The following is a 26,637-nucleotide window of genomic DNA, read 5'->3' as shown; positions in this document are numbered from 1 at the left end:
GCATCTGTTTATTGAAAAGTAAGGATCTTAGCTGTAACGTGACAATTCCCAGGGCTCCGATAGGCTCTCAGAACCCGGGAAATAACTGAAGGTTGACGAGGGAGCCTCAGGCTGAAACACATTATCGGCTTTGGCAAGTGGCGGCTCAGAGGACCTTTGAATGAGGCGCGTGCACGATTCGCTCCTGAGGAGAAATTTAATTCGGCTGTTTAGGCTCAATGCATATTCCCGGTCGGAATATTATCACTTATCTACGAGATAAATGGCATAAAATTGGTTTTAAACAGCGGTTGACATGCTTCGAAGTACGGTAATGGAATATTTAGACATTTTTGTCACGCCAATGCGCCATGCTCGAGACCGTGATGAAGCATTCTGATAGTGTCTAGAACTCACGAACAAAACGTCGCTGTTTGGATATAACGATGGATTATTTGGGACCAAACCAACATTTGTTATTGAAGTAGAAGTCCTGGCAGTGTATTCTGACGAAGAAGAAGCAAGGTAAGAACATTTTTCTTATAGGAAATGTGATTTTGGTGGAGGCTGACCTGGGTGGGTATCTAAATAGCTAGCCCTGTGATGCCGGGCAATGTACTTAGATTATTGCAAAATGTGCTTCATCCGAAAAGCTATTTTAAAATCGGACATATCGAGTGCATAGAGGAGTAATGTATCTATAATTCTTAAAATAATTGTTATGCTTTTTGTGAACGTTTATCGTGAGTAATTTAGCAAACTGTTAGTAAATTCCCCGGAAGTTTGCGGGGTTATGCTTTTTCTGAACGTCACATGCTAATGTAAAAAGCTGTTTTTTGATATAAATATGAACTTGATTGAACAGACATGCATGTATTGTATAACACAATGTCCTAGGTGTGTCATCTGATGAAGATCATAAAAGGTTAGTGCTGCATTTAGCTGTGGTTTGGGTTTATGTGACATGATATGCTAGCTTGAAAAATGGGTGTCTGATTATTTCTGGCTGGGCACTCTGCTGACATAATCTAATGTTTTGCTTTCGTTCTAAAGCCTTTTTGAAATCGGACAGTGGGGTTAGATTAACGAGATTCTTGTCTTTAAATAGCTGTAAAATAGTCATATGTTTGAGAAATTGAAGTAATAGTATTTCTAACGATTCAAAAATCGCGCCACTGGATTTCAGTGGCTGTTACGTAGGTGGGACGAGTTCGTCCCACATGCGCCAGAGAGGTTAAGAGGTGTGGCTGCTTGATTTATATTGTTTCCCTCATAGACGTGTGTGTGTGTGTGTGTGTGTGTGTGTGTGTGTGTGTGTGTGTGTGTGTGTGTGTGTGTGTGTGTGTAGAAAGGAGAAAAAGTTGCAGAGGGCCACACACTGACCCTGAAGGACGCTGTGTTTGACATGGCGGGGACGTACGTGTGTGTGGTGAATGTTCCTTCACTGGAACGACTGGAGACCAGTGGCTCTTTACATGTTCACGTACAGGGTGAGCCCGCCCGCCTGCAAGCACGCGCACACACACACACACACACACACACACACACACACACACACACACACACACACACACACACACACACACACACACACACACACACAACTAACCCTCCGTCCCCCTCTTCCATGCAGGACCCCCAGAGATCAAGGAGTCAGCAGACACAGTCCTGGAGGAGGTCACAGAGAAGTTCCTAAACCTGAGCTGCCATGCTAGAGGATACCCAACCCCTGTTATCACCTGGAGCTCCTCTGACAAATCACAGGTAAGCAGACCAACCGACAGACAGTCAGACAGGCTTCTCTGAGTCAGCTCATACAGACAATGTTTAGGCTGGCTGGGAAGGAAAGAGGGACAATGGTGTGTTTTTTTTTCTTCTTTTGATCTATTTACACACAGATCTGTTCCGATCCCGGATACCTGGGTCATTTCCTGTAACAACAATAATAGACAAAGCAACTCATGTTCAACATTCCTTTCTGAACCGATATATCTGCACTTGTTTCTCCCAAATGGCCACCTTTTCCCATTGCAGAGCACTACTTTTGACCCGGGCCCATAGGGCTCTGTAGTGGTGTGAAGTAGTGCACTTTATCGGTAATAGGATGCCATTTGTGACATTGACAATGTTTTGGTTTCTGGTCTAATCTGTGCTTTATTTCACTGTGTGTGCTAGATCCTGAAGGAGGTGTCCCACAGACAGACAGAGGACGGGGTTCTCAGTGTGGTGAGCATCAAGGTGACCTCTGACATCACAGCCAACTGTAACGCCTCCAACGTCCATGGCACAGACTCCTTCCCCTTCAGCATCAAAGCCAGTAAGTTGTCTGTCCACTGTCTTATTTGTCATGTCTTGTATATTTTATGTCAACATGTCCGGTTTGACTGTTAAGAGAAAATTAACAGGCAGAATATACTAACAACCGAATTATTTAATTAATGGAAACATGACAGAAAACTTGAACCTGAGCTTCAAATCATCTTTAGTAAAGCTGCTAGAGGGGTTGGGTTTAATGTTGAAGCCATATTTCAGTTGAATGCATTCAGTTGTACAACTGACTAGGTATCGCCCTTTCCTAGTTTTCCTTTAACTGTCAGTGTGCTAACAGGAGAGTGTCACTCTCCCTTTGCCTGTTTTCAGTTGTCCAAACGACCTGGTCAGATCCCAGTACTACAGGTAAGCGTACCACTCTTTTAGTATATAACACTCACTGTCATCGCGTCGTCTTTATTGTGGTCATGCTGCACATTCCAGAAGATCGCTATATCATATCAATGGGATGTTTAGAATTTGGCAAGCGTTGGGAGATCTGATCACCTGTGCAGCGTGACTGCAATAAAAACGACCATGGTATTGCAACAAGGAACTTCATTCATCAGTCATGCGCGCACCTTTTTTTCACAATTTTGCTGTTGAGCGGTTGAAGGTCTAGTTTAGCTGTTTCTGTGTGAGTCAGGCAGGGAAAAAAAGGAAAGAAAAGGAAAAATTTGACGGGTGCTTTTAGCAATGACCAAAATCAGAATTCAGAAAGGTCTCTATGGGTGTATTAAAGTTTATACTGATGAGGACGGTCATGGTTGAGAAACCTTTTATTGACTAACTGGTGGGCGAGAGCTGCTTATTTTCCATGTGTTGATCAGTCATATAATACGAACACATCCTGATGTGTTCTTTGATAACTGTCATAATTAGATGTTAGATTAAATTAAATCTTTATGGGCCGGCTTTCCGGACACAGATAGATTGACTAGTCCTGACCTGGACTAAAAAGCAATTTCAATGGAGATTCTGGGCTGTCATTGAGCACGCTTTTTCGTCCAGTATTAGGCTCAATTTGGGTCCAGGAAACCGGCCATAGAACTCTTACTACACGGTCATCCTATTTCGGACTATGTTCACTAAATGGTTGCATATCGCCCTATTGCATAAAGATCTGTCTTGTTTGCACACAGATCAGGAGCAAGGCTGAAACTGTAGCTGTGTGTTGATGGTTAAAGTGCACTCAACATAGTCTTCTGACTCCCATTACCTCAGTGGACCGCTCACGTCACACCAGGAAATCATTGCCTCCGTCCCTCTGAGGGAAAATCCTGTTTGTTGTTGTTTTATTGATGACAAAATATGATTAAATAGCCAGCGCTGCCGCTCCTGGAAATCATTAGGGCATTTTTTGGAGGGTGCAGACTGCAGAGCCGTTCCTGGTTCCTGTCTCCTGCCTATCTGTGTTTGTAACAAGGCGATACGTGATTAGGGCCATGCTAAGTAGACAAGGCGGTTGTTAACAGTGTTAGGTTGCCATAGAGCTGCTGTATTATCGTGATAACTGTGTCCGTGTGGTTTGTCCAGTAACAACAGTAACCCCAGCAACTCCTCCGAAGAGAGTCAAGAAAGGTTTGTGACTTCTGGTCCTGGGTCTTGATGCTGCCACCCACCTAGCACGCTTAGAAGGCTGCCCTGCCCACACCTCGCTCCACCCAGCTCACACTGCCTAGACTGAACCCCCAGCCACCACCATCACCCTCCACACTCTCTCCACAGCACCCTCATTCTCTATGCAGGGGAGGGCTTTGTACTCTCTACTCAGGAGGCAACACTTGTGACATAGAATAATTTATAATTAAATAGGATATCTCTGTTTGTGAATTTGTAATACTGTCTAAAAAAGTACAGTATTACACAACTTTATCTATGTGGAGAGATACTTATAAATGATCAAGTGGAAAAATATAATTAGATGAAATCTGGAATTAAATATTTTTTTATATTCATACTTTGTTATCATTTTACAATGTTATCATTTTAATATGTTCTCTGAATGATGCTTCATGAATCACCAGAAACATAACCCCCAAAATGTTTTTGTTAAACCAGGCTGAAAAGTACCATTTGCATCTGGAGCATTTTGAGTACAAACCCCCTCCTGAGAGAATGGAGTGGTATCACCCATTCTGTACCTTGATGGAAATGGATCCATCCATCTAAATCTGCATCCTTCCTCCAGGGGAGGTCCATCCCCAAGTGCACCCATCCACCTCTTTACCTTCCCTCACTCTTTCTCTGTCCCTTTGTCCTGCTGCCTCCTACTGTAGTTCTGGTTGGTATTCTCTGACAGAGAAACCAAGCAGCACAACTCTGGAAAGTGTTTCTTCTGACTGATCTTTAGTCCTCAATAAAATAACTTCTTCCATGATGAACAACCTGTTCAGAGACTGCACGCCTGTTCATCACTACCACCACCTGTGCATGCTGTTGTCTCTGAATGATACAAGCAGCATTCCTGAATGACATGGACACGCACATGTGCGTGCACACACACACACACACACAAAATCTGAAACTCCTTAAGAGGACGATGTTGTCACGAAGCAATTACCGGACAGGAAATGACCTGTGGTTCTGCCTCTTCTTCTTTGGCCCACCAGAGGGCAGCGGTGTGATCATCGCTGTCATCATCATCTGTATTCTCCTGCTGGCTATCCTTGGCAGTGTGTTGTACTTCCTGTACAAGAAGGGCAAGATCCCATGTGGGCGTTCGGGCAAGCAGGATCTGTAAGTGTGTTTTCCACAATTTTATTTTAGGTTTGCGAAACTCCAGAAGTATTCTCAAAATTCCCAGGTTTTCCAGGAATCCTCCAACCAGAATTGCTAGAAGAGCTGTGCATTTTTAGGGAAGGTTTTTTGTAATTTTGCAACCATATTTTGGAATCATGACCCCTTATCACATAGGCATATCCAACTATTTAAGCTCAGAGGATACCTCTAAAATAGCTCCTTGTCATAGTTTTTTTTTTCATGATTTTACCTGATGTATCATTATCGTTTCTATCAGATACCCGTTTCACACTATTGTGCTGACCCGAACCATACTGTGCTGGCTCAGAGAGTTTCTTGTCCTTTTTAGTATCGCAACTATGTTGGAGGCATAAACAGGCCAGCTCGGGTTGTCTTGGCTTAGTAGTGTGAAAAGGGTATTACATTGGTCATGCTGGTGACTCTGAGCTCTCTCTCTCTAGTACCAAACCGAATAAGGACAGCATAATGGTGGAGATTAATAACGACAACACGGAGGAGGCCGTGCTTTTAGGTGTCAACGGAGACAAGAAGCCCACAGGTAACTATGGACACTGGCTATTTTTTTTTTACCTTCCTTATAAATTGTACAACCCCTCATCCAAATGCTAGTTAAAATTGTACCTTTTAGTATCTGAACTTTAGTGGTTAATACAATGCAATGTTGCATTGAAGATGTTGAATGATCCTTACCCGCTGTCCTATGATACAACCTTCACATTTACACATTGTTTCACTTCTGTGTGTCCGTCCTCTGGAGTAAAGGGTGATAAGTACATGGACGTGCAGAAGTGAGTGTGGCTGTGTGAAGGGGCGACTCCTGCAGCTGCTCCCAGTCCAGTTCACTCTCTCAGGGTGGGATGGATCCTTTGATGCCTTGTAGCCTACAACTCCCTGGACAACTCATCTGATATGTGCTGCAGTTCTCTAACCTGATCCCAGATTTTTAGTTCTTTAGCATGGCAGTGGCTAACAAAGGAGGTAGCTACGTTATGTTCAGTCACATTTATCATTTGCATAACATAGAACATGCAGATCTAGGCTCAGCCTAGCAATTTTCATGAATGGGCTTCTTCTATGCACCCATAAGACCCAGTTAGAGCACAAAATAAGGATGGTAGATATATCTTAATCCAAATGCCAACTCAGGCAACCAATCACTGAAGATCAGCCTGGAACTGCTCTTTATGAAGTGTATATATATATATATATATATTATATCCTGTATATATTTCTTTATTTAAAATAACTAGAGAAAAACCTTTTAAAAAGACATGGCTAGTTTTGGGTTTGGTGCTTCTTTTTTGGTCTAGGGCGTTATGGCGCATTCCTCTGCAGCATAGTGGAGGAACGTGAGCTAACGCCCTGGACCAGAGCTAGCTTTACTCTAGAGGTCCACCTGTTGTTGTTCTGCGCGTGATTGGCTGCCTTCACTTCCTACTTTGCTAAAGTCTGTACACTGAAACCATGGGGCCACCATGGGTGCCTAATGACAGGCTTACCTACCATGTCTACATGTATATAGCCTGCTTCATCTACCCATGTAAACCAACAACCAACCTTTAGAGCTATGTTCTCAAAGTGGACTTCAGTATTGGTTGTGACATCACATATCATTTAGCGAATTCCATTTTAGTTTAGTCTTTTTCATTTTTACTTACCCCCTGAAACTAACCTTAGACTTGTTTTTGGCTTTGTGAATGAACATGTAAAGCCTTGTATCCTCCTCTTATCTTATGAGAGATGGGCCCGGTTTGAATATATCCTTCATTGGAGTGATCGCTGAGCTGACGTGACTTGGATAGGTGAAGGCCTATCCAAATCAGGTCAAAACAGTGATTTATTCATGGAAGAAACGATATGTAGTGAAATATCCAGGATTGGGTTCTTTTGTACTACAAGAGCCAATAGCAGAGCTCCGATGAAGCCAAAGTGTTATTGGTTACTTTTTCCTTCCCTAAACTGCTGTCTAGTTCTTGTACTGTTTGTAAATAAGAGATTAGAATCATGCTGATATGTTTCCAGTTCGTAAACATCTGTCTGCCTTGTACATTCAGCCTCATTCTACAAGTCACAGCAAGAAGAATAACTTAATCTTTCACACTTGTTTTATCATTCTTTGTGAAAATATCCAGTGCACTGATTTTATTTAGTTTGTTATGATCATTTTTGTCATGTTTTGTCTGCGAATCTCTGGTTTTAAGTTGGGTGAAAGAGTGTTTGCGTGTGTAATGCGAGTGAAATGTTAGCTAGTTTTTGATGAAAGTGAAGGTAAAATGGCTCTTTGACCTAGGGGAGAGTGGGGTAAATTGAGCCAAAGGGGTACGTTTAGCCACCCTTGTTTATAGGAAACCATACATAAAACAAATCATTTGACCAAAATGGGAAGAAGTCATCATTTCAGGGAGTCTGTGAAGGAAGAAACCACATGTAAAAAGTGGTAAGCAAGTTAGCTCAAAAAAAAAAGAAAAAGTATTTTCACCAAGTCAAATGCATTTGTGTTAGCGGGTTCATGATGCTTGTATCTAAACCACAGTAGATCATTTTAAGATTGTGTGTGTGTGTGTGTGTGTGTGTGTGTGTGTGTGTGTGTGTGTGTGTGTGTATATATATATATATATATAACACACACACACACACCAGTTGGGGTCTCTATAAGCTTCAATATGAGGTCCTAAACCTAGCATGAGGGCTAATATGGTCAAAATGTTTGCCTTGGGGTAAGTTGAGCCAATGTAAGTGTTTCTTCCAAGCCGTAATGCAAGACCTTATCACTGGGATATGGGTTAACAGGAACTGACCTATGTTAAGTTTAAAAAAAATTAAGTGGTGTTAAAAGATGCTTCAAATTATTGAAAAGAAAAAACAATTGTGATCGTGTTGAATTGTGTTTGGGAAATAAAGTCAGACATGGTTTTAAGAGTAGTAGTAATATTTCATTCAGTACATACATTTGTAGGCGGCTTAACTTACCCCATACGTATGTTGTGCCGAGAGACCACTTTCTTTGGACAAGCTGTTTTCAAAACTAATATTTACATTATTATTATTTCCAGGGGATACACAACATTCTGACATACATGTAGATAACTTTGTTAGAAAAGAACACTATATTTTCCTTGAGTGATGCTAAACGTATAAAATGGCTCAACTTACCCCAATTTAAAATTCAAACAGGCACTCGAACATCTGCGCCAACTTTGTTGCAGGTGCATGGTAACAGTTGAATAACATGAGAAAAAATAAGAAATCCGCATACTGCTCTTGCTAGCATCACCGCTCTTTACTAAGCTTCACATATTGGCCTCAAGGCCTTCGTCAGAGTAAAAAATAAAAATACTAAAAACCTGACGAAGGCCTTGAGGCAGATACGTAAAGAGCAGTGATACTAGCAAGAGTAGTGCATGGGTTTCTTGTTTTTCTCTCCAATATAAACTACATGACTTTCATCTGAACAGGGACTAAATGTTAAACTCATAGTGTTTTACACAAAACCCCTCTGAAATGCTCTGCTTATATGCATGTTGATACCTAGTAGTTTTCATTCTACAAACAAAATTGCAAGAATTAGTTTTATCAGTTGGTCAGACGACTAACATTTCTACACCAGAGAATGGCTCGATAACAACACTCAGTTTGAGCTTTCTTAAATCACAACAGGTAAGATTCCAGAGCTCGCTCATGGCCATGTTAAAACACAACCCAGGAGTTACTCTTATTAATAACTAAAGACACTACAGGTTAAAAGCTGGCTTGCTTAAGTCTGCATCAAATCATTAGGGCCACCAGTTTACTCATGGTTCTCCCAATCAAATGTGTTACGGTACAATCTGAGGAGAAAAGTATGACAGTAAAATGTAAGTTCTGATCTGTCTAATTACGGGCTTCAATATCTCCCCTTTTCACAATTTTTTGGTTGTTGTTGATGTTTTTGACCAGAACTATCAGTGTTCATTTTGATTATTTTTTTAAATGATTTGTAATGGTCTATGACTTGCAAAGACCGATTAACTTCAGGACAGGTGAACAGATACCTTTTGTTTGTAAAATCTTTTTTTTTAAGTAAATGTCAAATAAAAATGCATGTTTCAATGAAAAACGTGTCTCTCTTCAAGCCTGAAAAGATTGTACATCATCTTGACAACCTGCAACTTTCCGTTTTTTTTTTTAACAGGACTAGCAAGCGATTGATAGAAAGAATACTGTATATACTCCAAATATAAACATAGCTAAAAGAGAAGATCACTTTCGGCTTGTGAAGTCAGGAATGTATGCTGTACTACAGTAGCTGGTCATCTCCCATGTTTCCCACATTTCTTCCCAAGAGTACTAAAACATATTCAGATAAGTGATGGATTTGGGAATTGTATTCTTTTTTTAATCGATACCAAGATGAGGGGAACAAGAATTGGTTGTACCGGGCCAATATGCAGAACGGATCTTAGACCTTTCTTAAGAACACTACAACGGTGCTAACGATTCTTACCAAGGTGTGTTCACGCAGGGATGACTGTTGGAGGTTGACTGGCAGATTGTCCGCTTATCACTGGAAGATGAAATGGAGGGAAAGCGCACACCAACGTGGACAATTAAAACATGTTCAAGTTCACCGTACAACCTGAAGTCCAAGGTTTCGTTCCGATTTCCACCCTTCTCCCAAAGTGTGCATTTGCACAGTGCACACTTCATGGATTTAAAAGCATTAAGGGTAAGCATTTGAGATAGTTTCCAATATTGTTAAATCCATGACTGCATGCTTCGGGACTCGGGAGAAGGGTGGAGAATTAGGGCATTTGCCCAACTGAGGTTATCTTTGTCCTTTCTTTGTGATTCAAGTGACAAGACATGATTGCATCAAATTGAGGGATGTCTATGATAATGGATACAGTGGAAATAAAGATTATGATAAAGATAAATGATTATGGACAGAATAAATGCAGCATAGCAATGCATATTTAATTTTTTTTTAAGAAAAGAAAAATGCTTCAAATTCCAGAAAATAAAAACATGATTTCGTGAAGTTTTGGGGGAGGAGTACAGCAGTAAATTAATAAATACGTTTAGAATGGAAAATGCATAATAAAAAAACAATGGACTCTGAAAAGGTCCACAAATCGGACCATCCACATGCATGGACAGACAGATGTTTTAAACCAAAGCGGACGTCGGGGCACTGTTGGCAGTTTAGACCTTGGTAGTGAGAAAAGCTGAAGCAGTAAGGCAGCGAGAGAGTGGTGGACACTTGCCCAATCCCAAACCGACCCATAGCCCCTACGCACATCGGCAATTCGGTAACTACAATATGCAGAAAATGCCTCTTTTCCTATCAGAAGGCAAGAGGGAGCAATTACCATATTACTCCTAAAGGTGCATAGGGGGCTAGGGTTTGATTTGGGATTGGCCAAATTTCCTCCAAAAGCCCAAGCCAACAGCAAGCCTGGGGCACAATCAGCAGCCAATAACATGTTATGTATAAAACTGTATAGCTGAAGAAAATGCATTTTTCTGCAACAGTGTGAACCAGAGTAGAGAGATTGCTCAAGGACTGTGTTCAGCTATGGATAAGTACCGTTAAACTGAGACATGACGTCTTTACCTACTATTTTAATAAACAGTATAGCACTGTGCATACTTCCAAAGTGATGAGCATTAAAAACCATCAAAAAGTTCAATAAACGCCTTGACTGTTGAAGAGAAAAACGGCATCGAGGACAGACAGCTCCCTCTTCTGGTAAAAAAAAATTGAACAATTCCAATTGTGGAAAGGAGTTTTGATGTGGTGACGTCGTCCAATAGGCAGAGAAGGCGTATAGGTAAGAACCAATACTGGACTATCTTAGATTGTTAGACCAACGGGCTGAAACCATGTTCTCTCGTCAGACAATGCCTTATTCTAGCCATCAGGAGAACATTACTGACACTTCTAAACATATGGCACTGCGCACAAAATTATTCACAAAAGTAAACAAAAACCTTTGGGGGGGGGGGGAATATAAAATCTGACATGTACAGGAATGCAAAATGAAATAAAACATAGCAATTTTCACATATTTTAAATCAGTAACTATACACTTCATTTTTAAAAAGTGACAGTATCGTAGCACAAATTGGTATAGTATGTAGAAAAACGGTCAATATACACTTACAGTGCTTTCAGAAAGTATTCACACCCCTTGACTTTTTCCACATTTTGTTGTTGTGCTACAGCTTGAAGTTAAAATGGATACAATTTAGATGTTATGTCACGGACCTACACATAATACCCCATAACCTCAAAGTGGAAAATATTTTTCAAAATGTTTACAAATGTATTAAAAATGAGAAGCTGAAAATGTCTTGAGTAAATAAGTATTCAACCCCTTTGTTACAGCAAGCATAAAGAAGTAAAAATGTGCTTAGCAAGTCACATAAGTTGCATGGACTGATTCTGTGTGCAATAATAGTGTTTAACATGATTTCTGGATAACTACCTCATCTCTGTACCCCACACATACAATTATCTGTAAGGTCCCTCAGTTGAGCAGTGAGTTTCAAACAGACTGAACAACAAGACCAGGAAAGTTATCCAATGCCTCGCAAAGAAGGGCACCTATTGGTATATAAAAAGCAGACATTAAATATCCGTTTGAGCTTGGTGAAGTTATTAATTACACTTTGGATGGTGTATGAACACACCCAGTCATTACAAAGATACAGGCGTCCTCCTAACTCAGTTTCTGGAGAGGAAGGAAATTGCTCAGGGATTTCAACATGAGACCAATGGTGACTTTAAAACAGTTCCAGAGTTTAACGGTTGTGATGGGAGAAAACTGAGGATGATTCAACAACATTGTTGTTACTCCACAATATTAACCCAATTGACAGAATGAAAAGAAGGACGCCTGTGTAGAATAAAAATATTTCAAAACATGCATCTTGTTGTAATACCGCAAAATATGTGGCAAAGAAATTCACTTTTTATCCTGAATACAAAGGGTTATATTTGGAGCAAACCAATCCCAATATTTTCAGCATAGTGGTGGCTGGATCATGTTATGGGTATGCTTGTAATCGTTAAGGACTGGGGAGCTTTCCAGGATAAAAAAATAAATAAAAACGGAATGGAGCTAACTACAGGCAAAACAGGAAAACCTGGTTCGGTCTGCTTTCCACCGGACAATATGAGATGAATTCACCTTTCAGCAGGACAATGCCAAACCTACACTGAAGTTGCTTACCAAGAAGACAGTGAATGTTCACAAGTGGCTGAGTTAGTTTTGACTTAAATCTCCTTGAAAATCTATGGCAAAGAGTGGAAAATGGTTGTCTAGCAATGATCAACAACCAATTTGATAGAGCTTGAAGAATATTTTTTTTAAAGAATGTGCAAATATTGTACAATCCAGGAGTGCAACGCTTACCCAGAAAGACTCACAGCTGTAATCGCTGCCAAAGGTGATTTTAACATAAATTGACTCAGGGGTGTGAACTTATGTAAATGAGATTTCTGCATTTCACTTTTAATAAATTTGTAAACATGTTTTCAATTTGTCATTTTGTGGTAGTGTGTGTAGATGGGTTAGAAATGTTTATGTAATCCATTTTGTATTCAGGCTGTAACAACAAAATGTGGAATAAGTCTAAGGGTATAAATACTTTCTGAAGGCACATACGGAAAGTGTTCAGACCCCTTGACTTTTCCCACATTTTGTTACATTTCAGCCTTATTTTAAAATTAATAAATTAAATTCCTCACTCAACACACCATAATGACACAGCAAAAACAGGTTTTTAGAAATGTTTGCTAATGTATTAAAAATAAAAAACAGAAACACCTTATTTACATAAGTATTCAGACCCTTTGCTATGAGACTCGAAACTGAGCTCAGGTGCATCCTGTTCCATTGATCATCCTTGAGAAGTTTCTACAACTTGATTGGACTCCACCTGCGGTAAATAAAATTGATTGGACATGATTTGGAAAGGCACACACATCTATATAAAAGGTCCCACAGTTGACAGTGCATGTCAGAGCAAAAACCAAGCCATGAGGTCAAATGAATTGTCCGTAGAGCTCCGAGACAGGATTGTGTTAAGGCACAGATCTGGGGAAGGGTTCCAAAAAATGTCTGCAGCATTGAAGATCCCGAAGAACACAGTGGCCTCCATCATTCTTAAATGAAAGAAGTTTGGAACCACCAAGACTCTTCCTAGAGTTGGCCACCCGGCCAAACTGAGCAACCGGGGGAGAAGGGCCTTGGTCAGGGAGGTGACCAAGAATCTGATGGTCACTCTGACAGAGCTCTAGAGTTCCTCTGTGGAGATGGGAGAACCATCCAGAAGGACAACCATCTCTGCAGCACTCCAAAAAGCAGGAATTTATGGTAGCGTGGCCAGACGGAAGCCACTCCTGAGCAAAAAGGCACATGACACCCGGCTTGGAGTTTGCAAAAAACATCTAAAGGACTCTCAGACCATTAGAAATAAGATTTTCTGGTCTGATGAAACCAAGATTGAACTCTTTGGCCTGAATGTCAAGCGTCACGTACGGAAGAAACATGGCGCCATCCCTACGGTGAAGTATGGTGGTGGCAGCATCATGCTGTGGGAATGTTTTTCAGCGGAAGGGACCGGGAGACTAGTCAGAATTGAGGAAAAGAAAAACGGAGGAAAGTACAGAGAGAGATCCTTGATGAAAACCGAATCCAGAGCGCTCAGGACCTCGGACTGGGGCCAAGGTTCACCTTCCAACCAGACAACGACCCTAAGTACACAGCCAAGACAACACAGGAGTGGCTTCGGGACAAGTCTCTGAATGTTCTTGCGTTGCCCAGCCAGAGCCCAGACAAGAACCCGATAGAACATCTCTGGAGAGACCTGAAAATAGCTGTGCAGCGACGCTCCCCATCCAACCTGACAGAGCTTGAGAAGGTCTGCAGAGAAAAATGTGAGAAACTCCCCAAATACAGGTTTGCCAAGCTTGTAGCTTCATACCAAAGACACAAGGCTGTAATCGCTACCAAAGGTGCTTCAACAAAGTACTGAGTAAAGGTTCTGAATACCTATGTAAATGTAATGTTTTTTATTTTTTATACATTTGCAAAAATGTATAAAAACCAGGTTTTACTTTGTCATTATGGGGTATTGCGTATAGATTGATGAGGGGGGAAAAAACTATTTAAACCATTTTAGAATAAGGCTGTAAATAAAAAGTGGAAAAGTCAAGGGGTTTGAATACTTTCCGAATGCTCTGTACATGTTCATACATAGACAAGAATCAGTTCAGTAATCAATCTTAAAGGAAAAGCGATTCCGTTCTGAAACCTCACAATCCCTTTATTTATTTTTGTAATTTTACCCCTCTTTTTCTCCCCAATTTTGTGATTAAGATCTTGTCTCATCGCTGCAACTCCTCAACGGGCTCGGGACAGGCGAAAGTCGAGTAATGCGTCCTCCGAAACATGACGCCCCAAACCACGCTTCTTAACACCCACTCGCTTAACTCAGAAGCCAGCTGCACCAATGTGTCGGAGGAAACGCAGTTCAACTGACGATCATCGCCAGCCTGCAGGCGCACAGCCCACCTCAAGGAGTCACTAGAGCGCGATGAGCCAAGTAAAGCCTCACCGGCCAAACCCCTTCCCTAACCCGGATGGAGCTGGGCCAATTGTGCACCACCCTATGGGACTCGGTAATGACACAGCCTGGGATCAAACCAGAGGCTGTAGTGATGCCGCAACACTGCAATGCAGTGACTTAGACTGCTGTGCCACTCGGGAGGTGAACCTCACAATCCCTATTTAACACGGTGCACTCAAAAGTTACGTTAACGTTTCGCTCAAGGCAACTAGGAACAGAAGAAAAATAAACAAATGACACCATAAGCCTCTTCCAGTCTGGAGACTGAGATACAGTTGAGAAGCTAGCCTATACGATAATTCTACAGCCCATTGCGGCAATCCCATTAACAGAGCTTCTCCACCTTTAGGGGTGAAGTCAATGTACCTCAATAGTACCTGTCTTGGAGATAGAAATATGGGAATTTGAGCCAGTGCAATTTTTACATTTTAACCAACAATGTAAGAGAAGTCTGCACAAGATGATGTGCAAGTTATGATGACAATTAGTTATAGGCTACTTTTGTCAATTCAATACGTGTGGACATTCGCATATTCATCAGTATGGCCTCCCTAAAAATAGAAGTTTGTGGATTCCGTTCAAACTCTGAAGGCCCTTATAACCACTGAATCGGAAAACACTCAGTGAATGAAGACCTATCATGCAGTCATACAGGAACATGGTGCACCTACTGTATTAAATGAGTGCATTCGTTAGTTTAACAATGTGTTGTCAACTCATTGAGTCAAGACTAGTCGGAACAGTCCATGTGAAAAATCACTTGTCTGGTTAATGTACATATGGTATTCCTGAGTTACAGATCAGATTGCAAAATTCCAGAAATGTTCCCACAATTCCCAGGTTTTCCTGGAATCAGGAGGTAATAACAGGGAGGGGAATCCTAAAACTTAGCAATTCTCCAACCGGGATTTTGGGGAAACCTGGGAAACCTCTCTTGTGAAAACAGAGAACAAAATTTCCACATTCCCAACTGGTCCACAAACCCTGCTGTTTCGTTGACCCACAAACAATGGTTGTAATATCTCTATAGGAAAAATAAAAGTAAAAACACTCTTTATAACCCTGTCAATGTGTGACCAGAAAGGTTTACAAAAATAAATAAGAGTTATATAGAATGTGCAACTTTCTTTCCCTTTTGGGGGGGACTCGTCAACATTTTGGGTGTGCGACTCAACATGTCCTTGTTCACTAAGCTACTGGGCTTTTTGCAGCTGTGCAATTAAGACGATCCTTAATAACAAAGCTTGCACAACACCCAATTCCATCTAGATTAGATGTACTCCCCTTTAAGGTGGAGGCATTTACAATACAAACATCTGACTGAGTTATGGCACTGTTCCTTTCCGTCAATCACATCGTTTGTTTTGCCGGTGCTACCACTTAGGTCAATATGCTGACAGTGCGATTTATGATGTCACCATAATTCCCCTGAAGGCTATCCAGTCCAACACTAAAGATAAGAAAACAACTGAATTCAGCTTGAATTGCACAACCCAAGCTGCTTGCATTTTCAAGTATGCTACATCACCAAATAAAGAACACAAATTAGATACTGTCACTTTAAAAAAAAAAGAGGAGGTTAAACAACAATATTCACAAATGTACATTTAAGGCTTAATAGTATAGCAATAACAATAGTAGCAGCAGTAAAGCACTTCTGAATTAATAACAATAATGATCATAATAATAATATATTATTAAAGTAAATCGATGACTTTTTTTTTTTCTCACAACGCTGAACAGCTTCGGTGTACGTCTCGGACAAAGCTCTCCTCATGTCTGAGCTGTGTTCAATGCATCATCAAATCTTGGCCCGGTACTGGGCCTCTAATAGAATCCGTCAATACTTTTTTGCCCACCATTAGATTTCAGTACACTTTGCCCCTCCCATTCAGACGATTGGTAGAGAGAAGTATGTTTAGAAAGAGCACTACATTTAAGGAAGAACGATTAACCCACATTCATTTTGCACAGGAATAGAAGAGGGATTGGGACATGGGCCAATCGGGACCTCCCAGATGGCTTCGATTGATTAGATCTGACAGATTGGGAGTGGGAGTGAGAACCCCCTCCTCCACTGCACTAACATAGACATCCAAGTCATCCGAAGTTAGCATCACACATTTGTGTGGCTTAACAGCAGAGCCAGGACTGCCTCTAAAAACCGTCTTACTGAAAAAAACTAAACACAGGCTTCCCAGTCCCAGTTTGGTCATCAAAATCCCTGATGAGGTGATTAGATGTAGGAAATAATGCTACCCACAGTAGAAAATGATGCATATAGCTAATAACACCGGGGTTAAGTCAAATTGTCAATCGTGAAGTCGGTCAGCCATCACGCGTCCCTACCCTACTAGCCAAGTCAATGGCCAGACACACCTAACACACACCCCAGACAAAGACACATCCCCTGTGGGTTTAACCCCACATCCCCTGTGGGTTTAGCTGTAGATCACTTGAAAGCACACACACAAACACACACTGGGCTACAACCTTAGCTGGAGATGACAGTCCAGACCTCTAACACTAACATTATGCTACTTTGAGGCAACACACAAACATTAATTTCCCCAGAAAGTACCGAAGCAATAACATTAAAGGCCACATTGGACATGTTGCCAAATGTTTAGGAAACGCCTGCTTCTACATGCTAAACCAAGTCTGTCTTTCTCCTCAAAGTGAGGGCTGTGGACTATAGAAGGGTGCTCTCTCCCTCAGAGCGGTTTCAAAGAACCACCATCTTTGTCCTCTGCAATCTATCCTTAACATGAACGACATGAAAAAAAAAAGACCTTCGAAGCGGAACTCATTGGAAATATATATGTATACATTATACACATTTAATATGTATTTTGTTATATATTAAATTCTTATATAGACACACGTACATGTTTCTTTTTTGCGAGGTGTCGATTACATTTCGGTAGAGGCCTCGGGAGGACGCGAAAACGACTGAGAAAGACCGCCGAAGCTTCGGTTGCAGGATGAGCCATCAGCATCACCACATGGGATATGGAGAGTGGCCCTGCAGCACATTACAAAAGGCATCTAGACACTCTTGAGAAATCACATGGAGTGCAGAGCTCGGAGTCACACACAGTTAGCATTGAGCTAGCTTTGAGAGGGCTCCGGACAGGAGACTGCAGGGGCTCCAGTTAGCACTGAAGCGCTAGTACTGCAGGCGATGGGCTTTGGGCTGAGCTGGGCAGGGCTGGAGCAGAGGAGGTACTATGTAAGAATGTGCGCTGTGGAGGGAATGGAGACAAACTCGCGCAGGATATTCTTGGCCATCTCCATATTGTTCTGTGCAATCATCAGGGCTTTCTGGATGTCCTGGTAGGTGTAGCCTTGGCTCATGAGATGCTCAATCTCGCTGGTGATCTGGGGGTTGGCTACTCCTCCGCCTCCTTCTCCCGACCCTCCTCCGCCTCCTCCAGTGCCTAATACAGGAGGTATAGGGCTGCGCCGGCACACTGAGTTGAAGCGGCGGGGGAGGGGCTTGGGCGGCCGCTCTGGGGCGTCGCTGGACTCTGAGAAGGCTACAAGAACAGGGAGGAGAATAGAACAGCATCACAAACCACAGAACAACAAGCAGCATCCACACTACAATTCAGTACTCCTGCCCAAATCTCGATTCGCAATCGTAAGTCTTGAAGACTTAAATATTGGAATACACGAGGGACAGCCTTGTTAAATACCCAGGGGTGGTCAACCATTCGAGATGCACTGGGCCAGGAGTTTTTCCTCAACCCATGACTGGGATGGGAAAACTCTGGGCTCTAGCAACAGCCTATATCTTACAATTGCAGATGAGAATTGGCTATTTATTTAGCTCAAATCTGGTGCACCGTTTGTTGTACATAGTCCCTATCAAATAAACTACCTAGGGCCCCGTGTTCCCTGGTCAGATGAGGTCAGAAAAAACTCCTCGCCCTACAAATTAACTATAAGGGTCTGAAACACATGGCTCTGAAGCCACATGCAGCTCTAACTACCCCCTTTTGAAACTCTGACCATAAAAATGAACTATATCACTGGCTGTTGTTGGGGGCCTTACAGGCAGACACTCCGGGCTCGCTGTCCATGACGAGGCGGCTGAAGGCAGCGGCCCCCAGCTCGGAGAGGGTGCGTCGGGCCATGGGCAACGCTGGTTTGGGGATGTCATAGCCGTTCTCCTCCTCTACCTCCTCGGGAAGCTCCCGGACCGGGCAGGTGATCTCCCAGATAGGGCCATTGGTACTGGCCAGGGGGGGCACCTCAGAGCAATCTGGAGAAGGGAGGGATTCACAGTCAGGTCAGAAGGGTGAAATGAAACAATGGCATTTTAATCTCCTCAAATAGAATGGAATTTCATAGAATAGTGTGGGATAGAATAGAATAGAGGGGGCTAGAACGGTGGGGTAAAATGAGAAAAGAGCTGGAGTGCTGAACTAGCAAAGATGGGGTATACTACATGTGTGTTTATAATAAGCAGAAGCAGATGGTGTTTAGAACCGAGTGGCCATAAAGTACTAGTCAAAAATAATTCACTATGCAGTGAATAGGGTGCTATTTGGCACACAGCCATAGTGTTGTGATAGGGCAGTACCCGAGTCTCTGGCCAGGTGAAGCAGGGAGGCTGTGAGGGCCTGGGCCTGGACATTATACATGGCTTCATACATTTGAGGTCCTTCATCCAGGTCCTTCAGCATGGGCCTATCAAACACAGGAAGGGGAAGGAGGCTAAGAGGACATGTCATCATATGGCCAGATTTTATTCTATATATTGTTTTACTTGTGTTTTTCTCTATTGACGTGCAATCAATTGTCAGAATAAGAAAATACATTACTGATGTACACAGTACACCTACAATATCATCAATGTTATCAACGAAATTACAGTGAAACTTTTCAATTAAGCGTTTCTCAATGAGTGGGTCTTAATGGCAGAGGGTGCTTACCATGAGTTAAGAGAGCTGGGCTGGGGGGGTTTGGGGGCTGGGATCTCTGTCACCACAAGGGGGGCTGCCATGGGGGCCAGGACGGGCCGAGAGGTGGGGATCATGTAGTCGGACTCCTCGTCACTCTCGTAGGTCTCCTCCCCAGCCACAGGCTTCAGATCTGGATGGGGTCTGACAACGCAGGGAGTGAGAGGGTTACACGTAATATAAACAGATTGGGATTTTGGGACCTGATCAGGGAAAACTCTAGGTTCTGAGTATAGGCTATACCTATAACTCAGGTAAAGTCACTCAGCCAGGAAAAACTCCTGGCCTTATACATCATATAAAAGATTCACACAGCAGGGAGAGGTGTGTGCGTACTGCACCTTGTTGCCAGAGCATAGATGGCATTGGCCGAGACTGAAGGCTTCACTTTGGGGTTGTCATACTCGTGACTGCCAGACGCCGTGCCTCCAAAACTCTGGGGAGGAACAGAGAAGACACCGCTAAAGTCCTATTTCTGTAAATACTAATTTGTGATCTCACGGTCCCGTGTGGCTCAGTTGGTAGAGCATGGTGCTTGCAACGCCAGGGTTGTGGGTTCGATTCCCACGGGGGACCAGTACGGAGAATTTTTTTTAATGAAATGTGTGAAATGTATGCATTCACTACTGTAAGTCACTCTGGATAAGAGCGTCTGCTAAATGACTAAAATGTAAATGTAAAAAAATTATCCTCACACAGTCACATGCAACTGTACACACTCTTGGTATAGATGAAATCCATGTCTGTGAAACCACATTTAACAGAAGCTAGTATTAGACCTGGGCTCCCTTCACCAGCTGATGGTCCAAACTGAGCGAGCTGTTGTTCCGCTGTCCGTCTGTGCATCCGTCTAGGGCTGACGGTAGGGCCAGGGGGAGGGAGTGTCTGTTGGAGAGCTCCCGGACCCCCCTCCTGTCTCCCACACCGGGTGGCTGTCCGGGGGCCTTGGGCACCGGCCTGGGGTTCCAGTCAGCCAGGTTGCGGTTGGGCGGGGCCGGGGGAAGCTTGGGCTCCCCCAGGGGGGTGCAGGGTAGTGGCCGTCTGCCGAGCCACCCGTCAGGCCCGGCAGAGAGAGGTCTGTCTGGTGGAGGAGGGGGCGGCAGGTTCCTCAGGGCTGGGGGAAGGGGGAGAGGCTTGTCCTTGTGGTGGGAGGACGCCTACAGGAAAGGAGAGCACAATTACAGACCATGAGGACAAATCAATTTCATCTGTTTTCATAGGAAGCAGTAGCCTACTTCATAGGAGCATTTGTCAACTTATCACAGAAGCACATTAATTAACAGCTGTCATGCCAAAAACACTTTTTTTTTTTAACAAATGTTTTTGAGGATTTTGGTCTGTGCTATACAAAATATAAATGATTACTACTTATTTTAATTTCTATTCAACCTCCACTGCGGTCCAACAGTGGCTAAATAGGCCAGTCTCTCACACACATTTCAACTTGCGACATTCCCATTTGTTCGACTATGAATGCGCAGAGAGCTTGCCTTGGATGTGGTCCCTGGGCTGGATGCTCCTGGGGGGTTGGGCGGTCGGTGCTGCAGGAGGTCAAGGCGGGGGGGCACGGGGGGCAGGGAGGACTGGGGCGCCAGGGACATGGGCGAAGGGGGCCGCTCCACCTGCAACGTCACACTACAGCTCAGGGAGAGAGTTCTGGAAACTTGTCACTGCACACTTACTCTTCAATACCAAAGAAAACAATTCCCATCACATCAAAGCTAATCTCACTCTCAAAGTATTCGTCTATTCAAGCTTCCTCCACTGGCTGAGTTCTGACGTGTTACAAAGAGACAGCTGAAAGATGCTGTCTCACAAGAGGAGAAAAATAAAGGCCCTGCACATCAAATACCTGGAAGAAGCAAAGCTAACCCGGAACCTTAGAAGTCAAAGATGAAAGCGATGTGATCTTACACTCTGAAGGTGCGAGAAAGAGAGTTCCTCAGAAGAGTTCAGTTTAGAGCAGGGGTGCAGATCTATAGTCCACAAGGATTACAGTAGGCTATATGCCAGTAGGTAAACTTTGAGAAAAATTCTGTCACAAATAATTACTTTCTATCCGAACGTTCCACTATGTTGTGCCTTGCTGAACGTGGCCCAGGGAGAGGAAGAGTAATGTAAAGTTGTCCCTAGACACTTATCTTGGGTCAGTTTTTGCATTTTCCCCATTAAAATGTTAAGATTGGGGGAGGGGAAGCTGATCCTAGACCTGTACCTAGGGGAAACTTCACCCAGGAGCTACAGTAAGGAGGAAGAGGGCTCCATATCAGATTTAGGCCCCAGCTAGACCACGCTCACCTTGGAACAGGCCAGCTTGCTCATCATGAGGTGGGGGTCTTCCAGCCGGTCGTCGTCGTCATCGTCGTAGCTGGGCGACGGGGCACCCTCCGCCCCGAAAATACCCCTGCAGCTCCCGTAGGAGCCCCCTATGGGGTCCTTGGGGTCAAAGGGGTCAACCACGATGGGCTCCGTGCCCTTGATCTCACACCGGCAGAACGGGCAGCCCTGACCCTCCGACTCCTGAAGGAGAAGAAAATAATTGAGAGGGAAAGAGAGGGATTAGGAACATTCATGTCTATATGAGAATGCACATGCATGCACCCACTGACCCACACACCCACCAACCCGCCCTACACCCCCCTTACCCAGCAGTGTGAAAGAGACTAGGGGTACATTACCTGCCAGGCGGTGAGACAGGAGGTACACATGAGGTGACCGCAGGGCTCGATCTTCACGTCCTTGTCGTTCTCCGCACAGATCTTACACAGCTGGAAGGTGGAGCCCATCTCACAGTACAGCTCATATTGCTCCTGAGGACATACACACAGAGATACATAGTCAGCCATGGGATTTCAGCAGACCTTCCAGAGCATAGGATAACATGTATAGTAAACACAAATAGAGCAGATTAAAAGCACCCTTAGTTTTGTTTGGTTCTTATATTGCAACTAAAAAGGAGCCAGGGTCATGTTCAGTAGGGCACACCATAGCAAAAACATTTAAAAACAGAAAATACATTACAAATTCCTACTGGACAAGTTTAAATAGTACCATTTTTCACTCAGTTTCAAAACGTTTTCTCTACAGAGCAGGACCAGAGATTCAGGAAGTGCAGTATGTAAGGTTATGAATACAAGAGAGAGCGAGAGAGAGACCCACCTGTGTGACTTTGATATGGTCTTGTGGCGAGGGCTCACACAGTCCTGTGAGGTCTGGGTTCTGTGCGCGCCCGTCAGGGAACAGGTAGCTGGGCAGAGGAGATGGTCACTCACAAGGGTAAACCAACACGCATACAGTACCAGTCAAAAGTTTGGACACCTACTCATTCAAGGGTTTTTCTTCATTTTTACCATTTTCTACATTGTAGAATAATTTAAATAGTACCAGTTTAAATAGTACCATTTTTCTACATTGTAGAATAATAGTGACGACATCAAAACTATGAAATAACACGTATGGAATAATGTAGCAACCAAAAAAAAAAAAAGGGTTAAACAAACATTTTAGATTCTTCAAAGTAGCCACACTTTGCCTTGATAACAGGCAAACCTCTTGGCATTCCCTCAGAGGTAGGTGTGTCCAAACTTTAGACTGGTACTATAGGTTGTCTCAAATGACACCCTATTCCCGATATAAATTACACTACTATTGACTAAAGCCACACAGGGCTGCCACAAGGGTTTAAAAACACGGCACCATATGGGGAATAAGGTGTAATTTGAGTCGCAGCTGTATGTTTCTGACTACGTCTTTCGGGTAACCTTGAGGCCTAAGCGATACTTTACAGAGTGGCTTTATAGAACACGTGTGAGGCTCTTTGCAAAGCAAATCACATGTCGCCTACAACCTTTCACAGACTAATTCAGCATTTGATTACAGGCTGGAAGATTCTTACCACAGCGTTTATAATAAAAAACAGAAGTTTGAACACTGGGCATACTCTAGGACAGTGGCTCCCAACTCTGGTCTTCGAGTACCGCCAACAGTACACATTTTTGTTTAAACCCCCGGACAAACACACCTCATTCAACTTGTCAAGGAGTTGATTATTAGTTGACAAGTAGAATCAGGGGTGCTTGTTCGGGGCCACAACAGAAAGGTGTACTGTTGGGGGCACTCGAGGACCAGAGTTTGGAACCAATGCTGTAGGAGACGCCATTATAGCCACTATCCGCCCAAACCACTGACTGCACATTGCAAATCAAACTCTCCTGCTGCTTATGAAAACAGAAGGGGACACATGGAGTCGTGGCCGATGCAACATGAGACATGTTGGTTTGAGTTCAGTGGCACAAGGACTTTGAGAAGTAAAATGATCCACATTCTTTATAGAAAGATCAGTTCTTGAGTTGAGACTGGAGAGAGAGCGAGAAATAGACAGACGAGAGAGAAACGGACAGGCGAGAGACAGATACAGTTAGAGAGACCGAGACAGAAAGGCAGACACACAGAGAAAGGGAGAGAGAGAGGTTGGTGAACTCACAATCCTTCCCGGAAGCCGTCAATGAGGGCTTGGAAGAGGGGCTTGTTGTGGGGGATGGTCTGCAGGATGTTCCCATCTGCAGTGACGTAGCCGATGGCCCACTGGCCCAGCCGCGTGCAGCTCAGCCTGAAGATGTAGCTGTGGAACACACACACACGGACTAATGAAAATAGGGAAAACACCCCCCAAAAAATGCCCAATTCCAGCTCATCCCCACCCTAAGCAAACTCCAGGTGAGCTTCTCTGTCCTGAGTTCAATACTAAAGGATATATTTCCATGAACAAGTCTTTTATAAAGCAATTGCAGGCATTAAACTTTTGTAAACAATATACTGTACATGCTTCTAAATTGTATTGCTTATAGTGTAAGTGTGAGTGTGCACACTATAATCAATACAATTTAGAAGCGTGTACAGCATACGCACGCACAGGCACGGCTTACAATGTAGTACACGCTCACAACGCTTGGAAATGTTTACACGTTACAGAATCCTCAAGCGTTATTAGTATGAATACTCTATCCACAAATAGCTAACGCTTATTCATTCAAATCATTTTAAAGGAGTCACCAATTTTGTCATCTAGGAATAAGAGGTGAACGAAGGCTCAATACTTGCCGCGTTGTGTCACACACTTGCCCTCTGTTGGAGCGAGTATTGACATCCGCCCAGTCTCTACAATAGACCTATTGATGCTAGGTACCATGCTGTTCCATGTGCCACAGGGGGGGCACGTGAGACTAGGGGCGAGGGTGGACTGGCGCCTTCTGGTGTCATTGTGCAAGTGTGCATTCGACAGCCAAGCTGGCGGTGCTCGCCAGTGTGTGTTAGGTCGAGTTTGTTAGTGTGTGTGTGTGTGTAAGCTCATGACAGGCAGACTGTAAGAAAGCAGTGTGCTTTAACAGTAGTCTAAGTAGCTGTTTTTGAAGTGTGAGAGGACGTGACAGCACGGGCAAGACTCAAGTCAGTGACCCTCACATATGTTGTAGGGAGAAAAATAAAGGTGAATATGTAAAGTCATGGTTATAATGAGATAGTAACTTGAATGAAACTGTATAATTAAGCAATAAGGCACGAGGGGATGTGGTAAATGGCCAATATACCACGGCTACGGGCTGTTCTTATGCACAACGAAACGCGGAGCCCTTAGCTGTGGTATATTGGCAATATACCACAACCCCCCCCGAGGCGCCTTTACTGCTATTATAAACTGGTCACCAACATAATTAGAGTAGAAATAAATGTTTTGTCATACCCGTGGTGTACGGTCTGATATACCACAGCTGTCAGTCAAACCTGCATTCAGGGCTTGAACCACCCAGTTTATAATAAAACATCATCATCCTCTCTCATTGTGTTTGTGCTTTGACAATAGAGGAGAAAGTGTATCTGGCTGAGGTGTGTGCGCACACACGCGTCAGTGTGCAGACGGTGTGTCTGTTGTGTGTGTATGTAGACTCTCTCACTGACCTGCCAGGCTTGTGGATGAACTTCTGCAGCCGGGCCTTGACCTCATCGTAGGTGAGGAAGGCCATGTAGCCCGGGTGAGTCACCGCTAGGCTGTTCCAGTTCCTCAGCAGAGACGACCAAGGCTGTATATACACCCACGCAGCACAGAGCAGAGGGTGAGTCACGTCGTCTCAGAGTGGTACGACACAGTGGTACGACACAGTGGTACGACACAGTGGTACGACACAGTTGTATGGTAATGTGTTAACAATAGTGAGAAGCTACGAAGGTACTGTACTAAGAGTCAAACCCCCTGCGCCTGTTTGACTCAAATTAGAGTGTTCAGAGTACCCTGACACACCATCAGGAACTATTTTCAGCGTCTGGTCTTAAAATGTATGCTTGGTGACAACAGAAAAAGAGGAAATAGAGTTAGGCCAGTGTTCATGCAAGTTCTACTGCTAGCAAATGGAAGCTAATTTGGGGCGGCAGCATAGCCTAGTGGTTAGAGCGTTGGACTAGTAACCGAAAGGTTGAATGATCAAATCCCTGAGCTGACAAGGTACAAAATCTGCCGTTCTGCCCCTGAACAAGGCAGTTAACCCACTGTTCCTAGGCTGTCATTGAAAATAAGAATTTGTTTTTAACTGACTTGCCTAGTTAAATAAAGGTAAAAAAAAAAGTTCTCATTAAATAAAATGGAAGCTCATTTCAAATTGACTTAGCAATTAGACTAGCATACGTAGCGGTACGATGTGGGATCCACACCAGTGAGTTTGTGAGGCCTCTTGACACGTCAAAAACTGTCAAAGAAAGCGTGAAGTGAACTCGTGCTGATGGTTGGGTGGCAAAATGAAGTGGAAACCTTGTACAATACAGTTAACCAATGGGTTATGCATGTATGGTGACCCAACAGACCGCAAAAAAATGCCATCCTGTCACATCCTCTTCTAAAAGACGCATTCTCAGATGTCATTTTTAACTGTAAAATGTGAAAGTATTTAAATTGAGACACTTTTCTTAGCCTACGCCCAATGTACACAACCCTAGAACGCGGCCCTTGAGTCGGCTA

General features: G+C 43.3%; 2 protein-coding genes across 6 annotated transcripts in view; one reads left to right on the top strand and one right to left on the bottom strand.

The window, feature by feature from the left end:
* Positions 1 to 7,515, top strand: part of LOC115205895 (cell surface glycoprotein MUC18) — an 82,786-nt gene extending 75,271 nt beyond the window's left edge. For 2 of the 4 annotated variants that reach the window (XM_029772318.1, XM_029772317.1), the window contains exons 10-17: positions 1,328 to 1,469; positions 1,613 to 1,743; positions 2,155 to 2,296; positions 2,620 to 2,655; positions 3,826 to 3,870; positions 4,902 to 5,028; positions 5,493 to 5,590; positions 5,810 to 7,515. In XM_029772318.1, coding sequence (XP_029628178.1) covers positions 1,328 to 1,469; positions 1,613 to 1,743; positions 2,155 to 2,296; positions 2,620 to 2,655; positions 3,826 to 3,870; positions 4,902 to 5,028; positions 5,493 to 5,590; positions 5,810 to 5,844 — 756 coding nt within the window. In that variant the 3' untranslated portion in view covers positions 5,845 to 7,515. The remainder of the gene's footprint in view (positions 1 to 1,327; positions 1,470 to 1,612; positions 1,744 to 2,154; positions 2,297 to 2,619; positions 2,656 to 3,825; positions 3,871 to 4,901; positions 5,029 to 5,492; positions 5,591 to 5,809) is intronic. The other 2 variants (XM_029772320.1, XM_029772321.1) reach the window with 2 other exon arrangements.
* Positions 7,516 to 16,219: 8,704 nt separating this feature from the next.
* LOC115205894 (E3 ubiquitin-protein ligase CBL) overlaps positions 16,220 to 26,637 on the bottom strand; it is a 31,871-nt gene continuing 21,453 nt past the window's right edge. The window contains exons 5-16 of one of the 2 annotated variants that reach the window (XM_029772315.1): positions 25,587 to 25,708; positions 24,118 to 24,255; positions 22,794 to 22,881; positions 22,313 to 22,444; positions 21,933 to 22,154; positions 21,125 to 21,256; positions 20,414 to 20,791; positions 19,976 to 20,070; positions 19,608 to 19,778; positions 19,256 to 19,362; positions 18,725 to 18,934; positions 16,220 to 18,206 (exon numbers count right to left, since the gene is read on the bottom strand). In XM_029772315.1, the coding sequence (XP_029628175.1) occupies positions 17,896 to 18,206; positions 18,725 to 18,934; positions 19,256 to 19,362; positions 19,608 to 19,778; positions 19,976 to 20,070; positions 20,414 to 20,791; positions 21,125 to 21,256; positions 21,933 to 22,154; positions 22,313 to 22,444; positions 22,794 to 22,881; positions 24,118 to 24,255; positions 25,587 to 25,708 (2,106 nt within the window). In that variant the 3' untranslated portion in view covers positions 16,220 to 17,895. The remainder of the gene's footprint in view (positions 18,207 to 18,724; positions 18,935 to 19,255; positions 19,363 to 19,607; positions 19,779 to 19,975; positions 20,071 to 20,413; positions 20,792 to 21,124; positions 21,257 to 21,932; positions 22,155 to 22,312; positions 22,445 to 22,793; positions 22,882 to 24,117; positions 24,256 to 25,586; positions 25,709 to 26,637) is intronic. The other variant, XM_029772316.1, reaches the window with a different exon arrangement.

Source organism: Salmo trutta, chromosome 13 (assembly GCF_901001165.1).
Source record: "Salmo trutta chromosome 13, fSalTru1.1, whole genome shotgun sequence".
Lineage (NCBI taxonomy): Eukaryota > Metazoa > Chordata > Actinopteri > Salmoniformes > Salmonidae > Salmo > Salmo trutta.
This window is presented reverse-complemented; position numbering and strand designations above follow the sequence as displayed.